The sequence below is a fragment of the Pogona vitticeps genome, chromosome 2 (assembly GCF_051106095.1).
Source record: "Pogona vitticeps strain Pit_001003342236 chromosome 2, PviZW2.1, whole genome shotgun sequence".
Taxonomy (NCBI): Eukaryota; Metazoa; Chordata; class Lepidosauria; order Squamata; family Agamidae; genus Pogona; species Pogona vitticeps.
The window spans coordinates 111,849,441-111,864,582 of record NC_135784.1 but is presented as its reverse complement, the minus strand read 5'-3'; the positions used below and the strand labels follow the sequence as shown (position 1 = coordinate 111,864,582).

At 47.1% G+C, this 15,142-nt stretch overlaps 1 protein-coding gene across 2 annotated transcripts in view; it reads left to right on the top strand.

Annotated features, from left to right (window-relative positions):
- Positions 1–15,142, top strand: part of STK10 (serine/threonine kinase 10) — a 91,291-nt gene that overhangs the window by 68,616 nt on the left and 7,533 nt on the right. For both annotated transcript variants that reach the window (XM_072990240.2, XM_072990242.2), the window contains exons 10-15: positions 2,477–2,607; positions 5,812–5,935; positions 7,794–7,973; positions 9,148–9,240; positions 9,385–9,514; positions 14,183–14,307. In XM_072990240.2, the coding sequence (XP_072846341.2) occupies positions 2,477–2,607; positions 5,812–5,935; positions 7,794–7,973; positions 9,148–9,240; positions 9,385–9,514; positions 14,183–14,307 (783 nt within the window). The remainder of the gene's footprint in view (positions 1–2,476; positions 2,608–5,811; positions 5,936–7,793; positions 7,974–9,147; positions 9,241–9,384; positions 9,515–14,182; positions 14,308–15,142) is intronic.

Sequence of the window (15,142 nt, the reverse complement as noted above, 5' to 3'; positions counted from 1 at the left end):
CAGGTGGTCCAGAATGCGGCAGCCAGGCTCCTTAGTGGGGTGAGAAAATATCAGCATATCTCCCCCACTCTGGCTGCCTTGCACTGGTTGCCCATCCGTTTCTGCACTGATTTCAAAGTGCTAATAATTACATATAAAGCCCTAAACGATTTGGGACCTCAATATTTGGTAGATCGTCTTCTTCCACCTAGATCTACCCGAATCAACCGACATAGCCAGCAGGGACTACTGAGGGGCCTGATGCCGAAGGAGGCCCGGAAGGAAAAAACAAGAAACCAGGCCTTTTCGGCGGTGGCCCCTCAGCTGTGGAACACCCTCCCAACGGAAATTCGGCTGGCAGCCTCGCTGGGTGTTTTCAAAAGCCAGTTAAAAACTTGGCTATTCAAGCAGGCCTTCCCTCCAGTCAATTAATTGATCTTTATTTTGCTTCCTTGAGTCATGTCATCTTGGTCATGTGTTGTTTGGAATTAATTGCTATAACTGCATTTTTGATTATTTTTATACATGTCATATTGTTGTGTTTTTATCCATATAAGCCGCCCTGAGTAGACATTGTCTAGGGGGGAGCAGGGTAAAAATCTAATAAATAAACAAATAAATAAACAAATGGAGCTGGTGCAGAAGGGGCGGCCAGAGAACTGGTGGGAAAAGGGACAGACCTTCACCACCCGAAACTATGGTGTATTTGTAAATACTGGAGCAGAAAAAAAACAGATAGGATGCCATTTTGAACTGCAGTGTGCCTTAGTACTGTGTGTGAAGCTGTGTCATAACAGCTTAGTTAATTGCAATAATAACTACATTAAAATATGCTAATATTTTGGGTGCTCAGTTAAGTTTGCTCCCCAAAATCATGCTGCAGACTCAGTCTCTAATGAATCTTCCAGAACTTAACAAATGAGGAGGTTAGTGAAGGCCACCCCTTGACCCATAAATAGGGAATAGATTTAGTTTTGAAACACCCTTGATTTATGGGGTTTTTCCCCTCATTCTTCCCATATTCCAGTATTGCCAGAAGATTGGGCGCCTCTTTGCACCCCGGTTAAATCTATCTGTCAAAGAGGCTACAGCTGCTACTTTCTCAAGTGGCGATTTGTAATAAAACACTGATCTTCCAAAGCAAGGGGACTTTGTCCTTCCATGCAAAATTGAATTGGGGCAGGGGGCTCATGTATTCAACTTTGAAGGGTACAAATATGTTAGAATCAGACAGCACTGCTAAACGTTGTTGGAAGCAAAATTTATTTTCCTCCCAAACTGCAGAACTCCCTAAATGGTTTCTGCTCTGTATGAAGTTTTAGAGGCCACAAGGTTGCACTATGAATAATGCCTGAAACTTTGTGGAATGAGGGTTAATTCCGGATAACTTGTGTTGTTCACACTCCATTCAAATGCTCCTTTCTCCATGGCGAAGAGTTCAGCGCTGCCGTTTGTAAAAGTGGTCAACCCACAGTTCAGCACCCAGATGCCCGTGTCATTCTCTTTCAACATGTGCTCCCAGGTCTCATGTAGTAATGGCTTGAAGCAAATCTATGGTAGTTTCATCAGCTGCTGGTCGGACTCAGTTTCACTTTAGGCTACTGGAAAACTGATATTCACCATTTTGTAAGAGAAGAAAGAATGTCTGAGAACTCATTGCCTCCCTCACCTTATACAGCAGTTCCAAGATCAGCAGTACCGTGAGGCAAAGCAGACTCTGCCACTGCAGGCCAGCTGTGTGTTTTATCTGTAGGGAGGGAAGGCATTAGACATGGCAATGCTACATGTGGGCAGGGGGCGCATAAGAAAGGGGCTCACTTTTCTTCCTCGGAGGTAAGCTGTAGATCCCTAGCAATTGCTTGACTATCCTGACCACAACAAAGGGTTCATCCAGTATTTGCTTAGGTAATGTCCTTGATTGTTATTGTGAAAGTGGGCTTGCCCTCTTTTATGCTATATCTGCCACTTTTTCCCCTTCTGCATTCTAGGGAAAGCTCCACACTTCTCCCTGGAGTAGAACCACCACCACCCCGCCCTATCTCTCTCTGTCTCTATCTCGTGGGAGGAGTTTGGCATTTTAGTGCTTGCGATTTCAGGAAAAGTTCGAACTCTGATTGAAAATTCAGAGAATCAGCTGGCTTTTACCTGTCCTTGACAAAATCTCAATCACCACCACGTCCCCACTTTACCCACTCTCACCATTCCTGATTACTTCAGATTAGCAAAAATCCAAATGCTGGAAATTAAGCTAATTGTGCAAGTGAAAAATATACCTTGGAAAGCCCAATCTTCTGGTTAGTTTCAGAATCTTAGTTTGCTTAGCAAAGAATTTACTAATCCGTGGGACCTGGCTACAAACTCATTACCTGCCTGAACCTGATGGTGCTTTTCATTTAATAGTCCTAGCATATTTAGATGTGTATTAAATAGTAACTTCATTTCTAGCACCCTCCACCCCTTTTTAATCTATGTATCCCTTTTCTCCCTGATTGTATAGGATGTGAAAATGCAGAAGATGACACTGAAACGGACAAGAAGATTTGTAGTAGATGGAGTGGAAGTGAGTGTCACCACTTCAAAAATCATCAGTGAGGATGAAAAAAAAGATGAAGAGATGAGATTTCTCAGGCAAGTGGAAAATCTCCGTTGTATTTATAAATGTTGATATTCCTGGCTTTCTTTGGAGATTAAGAAAAGGAAATAAATATGAAGAGTATCTTCCTACACGTTGCTAATTTGAGCTTTGTGGGACCTTAAGTCATACTGAAAATTTGTGTGATGGATCAAAAAGAAGTTGTCAGTGGGTTAGATTTGATCATTCAGCCTCCAGATCCCTGCCACTTCTGTCAAGCTAACATAACAGCTGCTGTATCATTCCTTGTCCTTAGCAAATACAGTGGTGCCTCGCATAGCGAGGTTAATCCGTTCCGGATTAACCTTCGCTATGTGAAAACTTCGTTAAACGGAAAGCAAAAAGCCTTAGTTTAATGCGTTCCAATGGCTTCCGTACTCACCGTTCAGCGAAGTTCCTCCATACCGCCGCCATTTTCGCGCCCTCGGTAAGCGGGGCGCGAAACTGGCGGCCATTTTGGAACCGCCGATCAGCTAGGAGGCGGGCTCTTGCAAGGAGGGAGCCACCTCCCTCCTCTACAAGAGCCCACTGCCCAGCTGGGTAGAAACGCCGGTGGGCTCTTGCTAAGGAGGGAGGTGGAGGTCCCTGCTCTCCTTCGCAAGAGCCTTTCTACCCAGCTGGGAGGCGGGCTCTTGCAAGGAGGGAGCCACCTCCCTCCTCTGCAAGAGCCCACTGCCCAGCTGGGTAGAAACGCTGGCCGGCTCTTGCGAAGGAGGGAGGTGGAGGTCCCTGCTCTCCTTCGCAAGAGCCTTTCTACCCAGCTGGGAGGCGGGCTCTTGCAAGGAGGGAGCCACCTCCCTCCTCTGCAAGAGCCCACTGCCCAGCTGGGTAGAAACGCCGGTGGGCTCTTGCTAAGGAGGGAGGTGGAGGTCCTTGCTCTCCTTAGCAAGAGCCTTTCTACCCAGCTGGGAGGCGGGCTCTTGCAAGGAGGGAGCCACCTCCCTCCTCTGCAAGAGCCCGCTGCCCAGCTGGGTAGAAACGCCGGTGGGCTCTTGCTAAGGAGGGAGGTGGAGGTCCTTGCTCTCCTTAGCAAGAGCCTTTCTACCCAGCTGGGAGGCGGGCTCTTGCAAGGAGGGAGCCACCTCCCTCCTCTGCAAGAGCCCGCTGCCCAGCTGGGTAGAAACGCCGGTGGGCTCTTGCTAAGGAGGGAGGTGGAGGTCCTTGCTCGCAAAATCCGCAACGGTATGCGGATTAATCGTTAAACGGTGCACTCGTTAAGCGAGGCACCACTGTAGTAGTATTTACTGGAAATCCATTAAAGATCAAGGAGAATCCGTTTAATGTAACCATGAATCAGCAGCTAAAAGTTTGTCGCACAATTACACAATCAGTATAACTTTTAGAGGCAAATTGCTGTAGGTTGACAGGTCTCTGTAGACTTTATCCATTGCATGCCAGGTCATGCAACTCAGTATACAGCAGGTAAGGTCTGTGAGGATTTCTTAACTTATGGAAATTCACTTCCAAAAGTTACACTGTTTGCGTAATTGCACAAGAGGATTTCAGCCAGTATGTTATGAACTGTGTGTGTGTGAGAGAGAGTGTGTGCGCAGCTGCATACAAATGCTGTCCTTGCTATGAATCTTATTTTCCATAAGCTTTTATCCTGACATTTTTATATTCAGTTATAGCAAACTAATAAAGAGGTGTTGGGAAGATTCCTTGGCATCATAAATCATAAAATCATGGGCTTGTATTTCCTCAGTTAGTTTTTAAAATGACAACAAAATTCTATTATGGGATTGTAAAACATTGAATCTAGCATTTCCATTCAGTGTGCTGAGATGCTCTCAGAGCTTTTATGACGCGCCCTGCGGCTTTATAGCCTTTCCTTCACAGGATAGAGCCTGCGCTTAGCAACCAGTGCTTATGAATGGAAGAATTCTTAAAAATCTTTTGAACCCATGCTTATGATAAGGAGCATCGGAGCATTTCTAGAATGCTTCAGAAGATGAAGATATGGTAGAGAGAAGGACATAATAGCACTATCCAGTGCTCAGAGCTGGAGAGGAACTTCCATGCTCTTGCTTGGTCTTGAGCTGTGTTCACTGGTGTTTCTTTCACTAGCTTCATAAAGGCAAATGTATAAAACAGGCATACAGCGGGGTACTGGAACTGTTACAAGGTGGAGCATGTATCCCTTCGTGTGAGGATATACCTCTCCATTTCAGACTTTATGAACACAGCCTTGCTGGTGTTCCTGTTAGATTTGCATAATTTGCCATGGCTCATTGAGAGGTAGTAAGGAACATCTTAGTTGTGTGCCTGGTAGCATGCCAGTCATACAGCTGAGATGTGGCTTGGCACCTCAATTAGCCGCAGTTAGCAGTATCAGTTAGAGACTCAGCCACAGCAATTTATTTAGTCAACGTCTTCTGCTGCTGCTGCTGCTTCTCATTCTCCTCCTTCCACTACTACCACCACCACTAACAACAACAACAACAATACAAACTGCAGAGCTGGAAGAAACTCTATGGATCATCAAGTCCAGCCCCCGTCAAGGAGGCACAGTGGGGGAATTGAACTCCCAACCTCTGGCTCCACAGCTAGCTATCCAGCAGCCCAAGCAAACTTTATGCTGATACCAGCAGTATGCCAGCCAACAAGTTTATCTCAATTGTGCATCAGGACTACTACATAAAACTCAGAAGTCCAAATGAAAATTAGTTTCACTGTATTACCCCCTGAACACCTGTTCCACTGAAACAAGTCTGACAGATGATTTCAGTTTTCTCAGCCTTGATTTTAAACCACCACCATTTCTACAAAACCAAAAACAACACATACACCTCTGTATAGTTTATAGCATTTTTCTGGGTTTCAGTCTTCAAGTGTACGCTTGGATGCAGTTGATTGTGGGGGTCATATTACACTTCTATTTATTCAAAGTGTCTGTGTGAGGAAGGTGAGCAATTCAAGGCCAGAGATGCACATACAAGCCAGAGAGAGTAAAGAAATGGTCTCCTCCCAGTGGTCTCAGAACCAGTATCCTGCATGATAGTGAGAAACGTGACTGTGATTCAGGGAATTAACATTCTCTTACAGCAAACACAGAACACGTAGAATATGGGAGCAGCCATACTAGGAGAGTATGAGCCTGGGGCTGTGTTCTTTCTGGTGATTCTTTTTTGCTTTCAGGCGTTGCTGTCCGTTGGAACTCTCCTCATTTCTTGATCTTCTGCTCTGCTTTGGCCCTTTAGGCGCCAGGAACTTCGGGAGTTGCGTCTCCTTCAGAAGGAGGAGCACAGGAACCAGGCCCAACTGACCATAAAGCACCAGCTGCAGCTAGATCAAATGCTGAAGCGCTTTGAGCAAGAAATGAATGTAGGTATATGTGCATGTGGGAAGACGAGCGGAATTAGCGTCCTTCTTTTCCTTTTCTTTCTTTATTCAGATAACAGACCAGAATCTTGACTGGTGGAGATTGTAGGAAGATGGTGAAACATGTGGTGGTGGTTTGTTTGATTTCTATCTCACCCTTCCTCATACATGCTCAGAAACAACTAACCGTGTACATAAGAACACACTCTTAAAAATCACAGATTATCCAATATCTAAAACAGTACTGTATAATACAAGTGGTTTGTAAATTGCAGTGAAAGTAATACTAACAAGCAGTAGCAGCAGGTTAAAATACTTCTGTGGAGCCTTCCTACACATGAATATGTATTTAATTGGCATGTAAAAGGTTAAGAGTTAGTCCTTTGCTTTGACTGTTGGCCTCCATTTTTCACAGCATGTCTGATTTTTCCCTATCTTCCTGAAGAGAGCGCCTCCCTCTCTCCGTCCCTTGTTCCCTGCCTACTGACTATTCAAGTAAAAGCTGCAAAAGGTTGCAGGCTTTCAGATTTCACAGGCCTAGATTCCCCACTTAGCTACCACTAGGAGATCAAAGATAGAGATTTGCCAAGACTAGGATGGGCATCTACCCAGTGCCACACGCAAGTCAAAAGCATCCCTTGTGACATAATGGACTGCGCTGCAGTTAAGAAAATCTGAGACAGCAGACAGTATGTGTCCAAAGCTGAGTTCAGTGTGTCAGTAGCCCCACCTGCTACAGTTCAGTGTGTAACCTACACAGTGCATTTCTGTTCTTTTAATTGACCCCTATGGTACTGGAGCCATAGTGTATTTGAAAAACATTTCCATTTTTAGTCCTTTAACAACTAAACGTCTCTTAGCAAGAAGGCTGTCCAAAAGTGTGAATGGTTCTGGAGGAGTTGTAAACAGCAATACGAGCAGAGCGTGGAAGGGAAATGGCTTTTTAACCAGCCTGAGTGATACGTAGTTAACTTAGGGGAATAATTTATTACAAGGCACGGTATGTCTTTAGTGCAGGATCTCAAAACCTGGCCTTTGGCTGTGGCTTACGCGGCCTCTGTCCAAAATGAGCTGTAGGGAAAAAACCTCTGCAAGAAAGGTCCAGGTTGAGATCCCTTGGAGAGAGTGCAGTTAAGGAAAATACTTCCTTCCAATGTATTTATTTAAAATATGTTTACCCCACCTTTCTCCTAAAAATGAAAGCTAAGCAAGGAAGCCCATTCTTATTTCTGATTAGTGATTGGGGATGATATGAAGGCATGAAAATAAAAATATTTCATTATGTCCTCTGATCTGTGCTTACTTCTTGGGAATTGCTGCTTCCAGATCCTCCAGGCAGTGAGCTTTATAGAGAAGGCCACTATTCAGAGCCCTGAGACACACTCACTTACAGCTGATATCAGGTCCATATAATCTAATAATGATGATGATGATGATCTTATTATAATAATAATAGAACTGCAGAGCTAGAAGGCACCATATTTATTTATTTATTTAACTTATATGCCACCCACACTACCCGAAGGTCTCTGGGCGGCTTTGGACCATTGAGTCCAGCCCCTGGCTCCACACTGAACTATCACTCTAAGCAAGGCCACTGCTGATTACTTTTAACAGAAGACAAGATGGGGAAATCCTAAGCAACTGGAGAACCAGGCCATATGATGTCTGTTTTTAGAATTCTTGATGCTCAGAAGCAGAATAAGGGATGCATCAGATTCACATGTGGATATATCCCAAAAAGCCTATTGCTGTAATTAAAATGGTTTTTCCAACCATTTTTTGGTAAATTGACAAATTACTTTACGTAAGAGTCTTCATTGAGTATTACGAGCCTGAAGGTGCTTTTGGTCTCCTACAGACAAAGAAGAAATTCTATGATACAGAACTAGAAAACCTAGAACGTCAGCAGAAGCAGCACATTGAAAAGATGGAGCAAGATCATGCCTTGCGTCGCCGTGAAGAGACAAAGCGTATTCGGGCTGAGCAGGAACGGGATCTTGTTAAATTTCAAGAACAGATGAAACAAAAGAAGAAGGAGGTAAAGGCTGATAATGGGCTGGATCAATTGGGGCAGTAAAGGAGCTGAAACCCTTTGGCCCTTTTACTGGGCTACATTGCAGTTACAGCCCAGGCAAGATGTTTGGGAGAAGCTGTACTTAAGGCTGTTGGTGATGGGAAGCAGAACACACAGTGTGTTAGCAAAAGAGAAGAAGCAAGCAGCATAAGGAGGAGGAGAGACATGGAGAAAGAAGGCAAAAGGGTGTAGGAGAAGAAAAACGAGGCACAGGAATTGAAAAGGCTCTAGAGGGAAGAACCCAAAGAACGTGTACACCCTAATGCCTAAGATAGAGAAGAGAGCGGCCATAGTTCCATGGTTCAGCCAATGCTTTATCTGCACAAAGGCCCAGGGTCAGTCTCTACCCAGGGACAGGAAAGAATCCAACCTGAGACCTTGGAATGCCATTGCTTCACAAGGTGGGCAGTACTGGGCAGGATGGACCCGTGGTCTGAGTATAAGGCCGCTTCCTGTGTTTCCAGATGCTGCCTCTGCCTCTGCAATGAGCTTGCTAGGTGGTTTAAGGCAAGCCCCTCTCAGTCTCAGTCATCCCATGTCTAGCAGGGGTATCAGAAAGCTACCTCTGTCTACACATTTATTGTAAGGATGGTACCAAGATAACACACATGTTTAGCATTTTGAACACTTGAAACCTTTTTGTTGTTGTATGCCATCAAATTGCCTCCAACTTGTAGGGACCCAGTGAATGACCTCCAAAAGGCCTTCTCATTAGCAGCTCTCCTCAGCCCTTGCATACTCGGCTCTTGCAAACTCAAACCTCTGTACAAATCTTAATTATTATTAAGAGGGTCATGAGACTACTTCCATAATATTGAAAAATATCTTAGTATTGGGATCACCAGTGCTGTGCCAGTATACCCACAAAGCCAGTCTGGGTTATTCACCAGCCTAGTAATTTCTCCATTCTCATAGGGAGAGTGGTGGGGAGAGGCTGCCCTGCAGAACCACAGTGAGAGGGAAATGAAACTCCAACAGGGACCCTGAGGGAAGCATTCTAGGCCCCAAGAGTAGCCCTGATAATGGGAGGTGATGCAGCTAAATGATTAAAAGTCACTTCTGCCTAAACATTTCAAAGAATTGTATCAGATGAAGTATCTGACAAATAAGAAATTTTGCCCACTGAATTCTTTTTAAGCTCAAGAGTGAGATTGAGAAGCTCCCACGACAACAGCGGAAAGGGACCATGAAGGTGAAGATGGAGGACTTTGCACAAAAGAAGCAAGTCATGGTAAGCTCTGGCAGTAATGAGTCCGTGGTCCACAAAGGACACAGGTGGCAGGTTGGGTTCCCTCCCTCCAGTTCCCCGTTCAGAAGGCAGCACCGCGCATGATAGGCCAAGAAGAGGCTTTTATGTTGTCAATGTCTCTTCCAGGAGCAGGAGTTTATTACCAAGCAGGCGGAGGATATGGAGCAGGCCATAAAGAATATCACAGCCCAGAATCGGAAGGAGATCTGCGATAAGGAGCGGGAGTGCCTCAACAAAAAACAGCAGCTTATGAGAGGTTGGAGGGCTTGGTTTTATTCTTTAATGTGTTAGAAGAGACTGGAAGCCAGGAAGAACCGGCTTTGACTGGGAACCAGCATTTGCCTCCAGGAGTCCTGGTATAGCTGCCAGAGGGTTAATAGGAGGGTATAAAGTACCCAGTGGTACTGGAAAGCACACCATTCTCCATGCTCATGATCAGAAGTACCACTCTTAGCTAACAATGTTTTAATCTTGAAAGTAATTTTTTGGGAGTGTAGCCAAATACCCTACTGTTACAATTTTTTTTTATTTATTTAATTTATATGCCGCCCACACTACCCAAAGGTCTCTGGGCGGCTTACAGCATTTAAAATACAATAAAGTTATGTAGCAATTAAAATACAATTAAAATATATATAAAATTGCCATCGGACCCACAGTTAATATTATTTCAGTTAAAAGCCTTCTGGAACAGGAAGGTTTTGACCTGGCGCCGAAATGTCATCAGTGTCGGCGCCAGACGAATCTCAGTCGGTAGGGCATTCCATAGTCTGGGGGCAGCTGCCGAAAAGGCCCTTTGTCTACAAGCCGTCCCTCTTACCTCCTTGAGGGACGGCTCTTTCAAAAGGGCCCCCTGGCTAGATCTTAACTGCCGGGTAGGCTCATATGGAAGGAGGCGGTCCTTCAGGTATCCAGGGCCCAAGCCGTTTAGGGCTTTATATGTCAAAACAAGCACTTTGAATTGGGCCCGGGCAGCAACTGGTAGCCAATGTAACTTATACAGAATCGGCTTGATATGTTCCCTGGCGGCCACACCACTCACCAGCCGCGCCGCTCGATTCTGGACCAGCTGCAGTCGCCGGACCGTCTTCAAAGGCAGCCCCACGTAAAGCGCATTGCAGTAATCTATACGGGATGTTACCAGTGCATGTGTAACTGTCATGAGACTCCGCTCGTCCAGGTAGGGCCGTAGCTGGTATAGTTTCCGCAGCTGGAGGAAGGCGCCCCTGGCCACCGAGTCCACCTGGGCTTCCAGTGTTAGACTGGGGTCCAGGAGCACCCCCAAGCTGCGGACCCTGTCCCTTAGGGGGAGTGCAACCCCATTCAGGGCAGGGAGATGGCCCTCCAGCCTGTCTGGCGAAGCACCCACTAACAGCACTTCCGTCTTGTCTGGATTGAGTTTCAATTTATTGACCCTCATCCAGTCCATTATCAGGTCCAGACACGAGTTCAGCACAGAAACCGCCTCACCTGGATTGGTGGAAAACGAGAGGTAGAGCTGAGTGTCGTCAGCATATTGCTGACTCCTCAGCCCAAACCTCCTGATGACCTCTCCCAGCGGTTTCATGTAGATGTTAAACAGCATGGGGGACAGTATCGAGCCCTGAGGAACCCCATGACATGAATGCCATGGGGCAGAGCAACTGTCCCCCAGCACCACCCTCTGGACACGGTCAGCCAGGAAGGAGCGGAACCACTGTAAAACAGTGCCCCCAACTCCCAACCCAGCCAGCCTATCCAGAAGGACACCATGGTCGATGGTGTCGAAAGCCGCTGAGAGGTCCAGGAGTATCAACAGGGTCACACTCCCCCTGTCTCTCTCCCGGCAAAGGTCATCATACAGGGCGACCAAGGCAGTCTCTGTACCAAAACCTGGCCTGAAACCCGATTGAAATGGATCTAGAAAATCAGTTTCATCCAGCAGCGCCTGGAGTTGCCCAGCCACAACCCGCTCCAACACTTTGCCCAAATAAGGGAGGTTCGCTACTGGTCGGTAGTTAGCCACCAGCCTTGGGTCCAGGTTTGGCTTTTTAAGGAGTGGTCGAATTACCGCCTCTTTCAAGGTGGTGGGGACCACTCCCTCTCTCAAAGAGGCGTTCACGGCCTCCTGGACCCAGGTGCGAACCCCCCTGGCTGATCTTCTAATTAGCCAGGATGGGCAAGGGTCGAGCGAAGTTGTGGTAGAACGGACAGATCCAAGCACCCTGTCCACATCCTCAGGTCTCAACAATTGAAACTCATCCATTAATACCTGACCAAAGCACGGTGCGCTGGATACATCCTCTGACTCTGCAGTAACTGTGGAGTCCAACCCACTGCGAATCTGAGCGATTTTTTCCTCAAAATGGATGGCAAACTCATCACAACGAGCTGATGAGCAGTCCAGGACCTCCACCGGATTTCCCGGTTGAAGAAGATCCTGGACCACCCGAAACAGCTCGGCTGGACGACATTCTGAGGAAGCAATACGGCTGGAGAAATATTGCCGTTTCGCCAGCCGTATTGCCACGAAATAGGCCCGATAATGGGCTCTAAGTCGTGTTCGGTCGGACTCCCAGCGGGATTTCCTCCACCTGCGCTCCAGCTGTCTCCCCTCTCGCTTCATCGCCCGCAGTTCAGAAGTATACCAAGGGGCTGTCTGGGCTCGGCGAGCAGGGAGAGGGCGCTTAGGCGCAATCGTGTCAACAGCCCGGGTCATCTCCTTATTCCATAGAGTGACCTGAGCTTCGACAGGAGCGCCGACCATATCAGACGGATAATCCCCCAGAGCATTCAGGAATCCATCTGGATCCATAAGTCTCCTAGGGCGGATCATCTTAATAGATCCCCCACCCTTGCAGAGGGAAGAAGAAGCTAATAGACTAAACTTGACCAGGAAGTGGTCTGACCATGACAATGGGGTCACAACCAGCCCCTCCACATCCAAACCACCATCTTCCAGTCCCGTTGAGAAAACCAGGTCCAAGGTATGGCCCTTCTCATGCGTTGGGCCGATGACACATTGAGACAGCCCCATGGTTGTCATGGCGGCCATGAAGTCCTGAGCTGCCCCCGTCAAGGGAGCCTCAGCATGAATGTTGAGGTCCCCCAGCACCAACAGCCTGGGAGTCCTCAACACCAGGTCCGAGACTACCTCCGTCAGCTCAGGCAGGGAGACTGTTGGTACGCAGCAGGGTGGGCGGTACACCAACAGAATCCCTAACCTGTCTCGCAAGCCCAACACACAATACAGGCCCTCGAGACCTCCTCTCAAAGAGATAGGAAGCCTGGTCAAGGAGATAGAACTCCTATAGACTATAGCAACTCCCCCTCCCCGACCCTCCGAGCGACCTTGGTGCTGGACTGAGTACTCAGGCGGACACAGCTGGGAGAGGGGAACACCACCCTCCTCTCCCACCCAGGTCTCAGTAATGCACGCCAGGTCAGCCCCCTCATCCAGAATTACATCATGGATGAGGGCAGTTTTATTTTGTACTGACCTGGCGTTCATCAACAGCACCGTGTGGCCCGAGGGTTTGCTGATATGGTCGCCTGATACCATCTGATTGGGGGTAGAACTAGAAGAGGGGATAGATGTAAGATATCTAACCTCTCTTCTCCTACGCGGGCATGTTCTACCCCCACCGCCATTCCTTCCCCTACCCAGCACCACCTCAATGGCTGCCCCCTCCAACACCCTCCCCCCTTCCTGTTCCATTAGATCCACTGTGGGTCTTTTCTTAATTGATGGCAATTAATAACAATTTAAAAACATTTAAAACATATATAAAATAAAACATTTCTAAAGCCCCTTCTCTCCCCCCCCCCAAAGTTATGTGGCTCATGTTGAGATGAATGAGGCAGCCTGGAGCAGCAGGGCCTGGTCCTGCAGACACAGAGGGGGCTGAGCAGCTCTCCTGGGAAAGAGAGCTGGCATCCAGCAGGAGCCCAACCACAGTCCACTGCCTCTCACCCAGTGGCTGTGGCCGGCCGATGGTTCCTGGCTTCCTCTGCACGCTGGTCTGGTCAGGCCCCAAAGGCAGCTCCGGATAAAAGCTCTCTCCCTAGCCCAGGTGGCTGATGTTGAAGGGGAATGAGGCAGCCTGGAGCAGCAGGGCCTGGTTCTGCAGACACAGAGGGGGCTGAGCAGCTCTCCTGGGAAAGAGAGCTGGCATCCAGCAGGGGCTCAACCACAGTCCACTGCCTCTCACCCAGTGGCTGTGGCCGGCCGATGGTTCCTGGCTTCCTCTGCACGCTGGTCTGGTCAGGCCCCAAAGGCAGCTCCGGATAAAAGCTCTCTCCCTAGCCCAGGTGGCTGATGTTGAAGGGGAATGAGGCAGCCTGGAGCAGCAGGGCCTGGTTCTGCAGACACAGAGGGGGCTGAGCAGCTCTCCTGGGAAAGAGAGCTGGCATCCAGCAGGAGCCCAACCACAGTCCACTGCCTCTCACCCAGTGGCTGTGGCCGGCCGATGGTTCCTGGCTTCCTCTGCACGCTGGTCTGGTCAGGCCCCAAAGGCAGCAGTAGATTTATATCCTGCAGTACATTTTTGGGACCATTCCATGTCTTGCTAGACTTTAGTCCCTGTCATCCTTGACCACCTTGGCAGGGGCTGATGGGAGCTGGATTTGAGCATCAGCTGGAGGGTCACAGATTTCTCTCTGCTATATCAACTACTAAGAATTCTATAGTGTCTATTCTGCTTTTCACCTGTCCCATTTTTCATGTCTCCTGAATCTCATTGCCTCACTTCTTAAATACAGACCAGCATGAACAAGAGTACTAAATGTAAAAGAAGAAGAAGAGAATTAGGAAAGAAGCTAAGCCTTAGGACAGACTTTTCTCCTGTATAGCTTTCTCTTCTTCTTGAGCTCTGAGGTAAAACACTGTTTGCCCTTCCTCACCGTCACCTGCTTCCCCAATTCTGTTGCATTTTGTTTTCTTTAGACCGAGAAGCCACTATCTGGGATCTAGAAGAGCATCACCTACAGGAGAAACATCAGCTTATTAAACAGCAGCTGAAAGATCAATATTTTCTCCAGAGACATGAGCTAGTCCGAAAACATGAGAAGGTAATAGATCTTTTTAGCTTTCTTTCTTTCTTTTGTTTCTTAATTCTGCCTTCTGTTGAGCAGGGTGCGGAATTGTTGCAACAAACAAACAAACAGAGTGAGTGTCAAGTCTGTGGGTCACGAGGCCCACACTAACCACTTAGCCATACTACTGTGATTATCCTGGTATGGATGAAGTCCCGAAAGACCAAATGAGCTGATGGCTGGGGGAATTTTCCTGCCCACCCACCCCCAACACCATTGTTTCAACCTACTTAAGCAGTGCTTCCAGGGAGTCACCAAAATCCACAAGGTTAAGCTCTTTGAATCTTTTACTAACCCTGCAAGATAGGAATATCAATGTACCCACAAAACACACATACTCGCAGACGGTCAAGACAAGGCCTGGCTTTAAGTACTGCTGTCTTAATCCAAAATAATAAAAAACCTGTGAAAACTTTATATTTTATGAAAAACTGTGAAAAAATCAAAAAGAGTAGAACTTCAAAAACGTTTCTACTGTCACAGAAACCATCAAAGGCTGTGGGGCAAAGAATCAATCAAAAAAAATAGAAGTAAGAGCAGTTACAGAACAGATACTCAAAAAATACGAATGTTAGCTGGCCTGTTCTAATTTGCATTCTTTAGCATAATCTCAAAGTATAAATGAAGTTCATGCCTTGCAGCACAGCAGCAAATTAGTATAGCATTCACCTCAGTCAAACTTAAAGTAACTTCAGTCCCCATTTTATGCCCAAAGTTCCAACTTTTAGACTGTTCTAGAAGATCTGCCAATCGAGGGTTGTGTTCCCCTGAACTTCCACAAAGAAAAGAGTAACTTCTTCCCCCTCTCGTC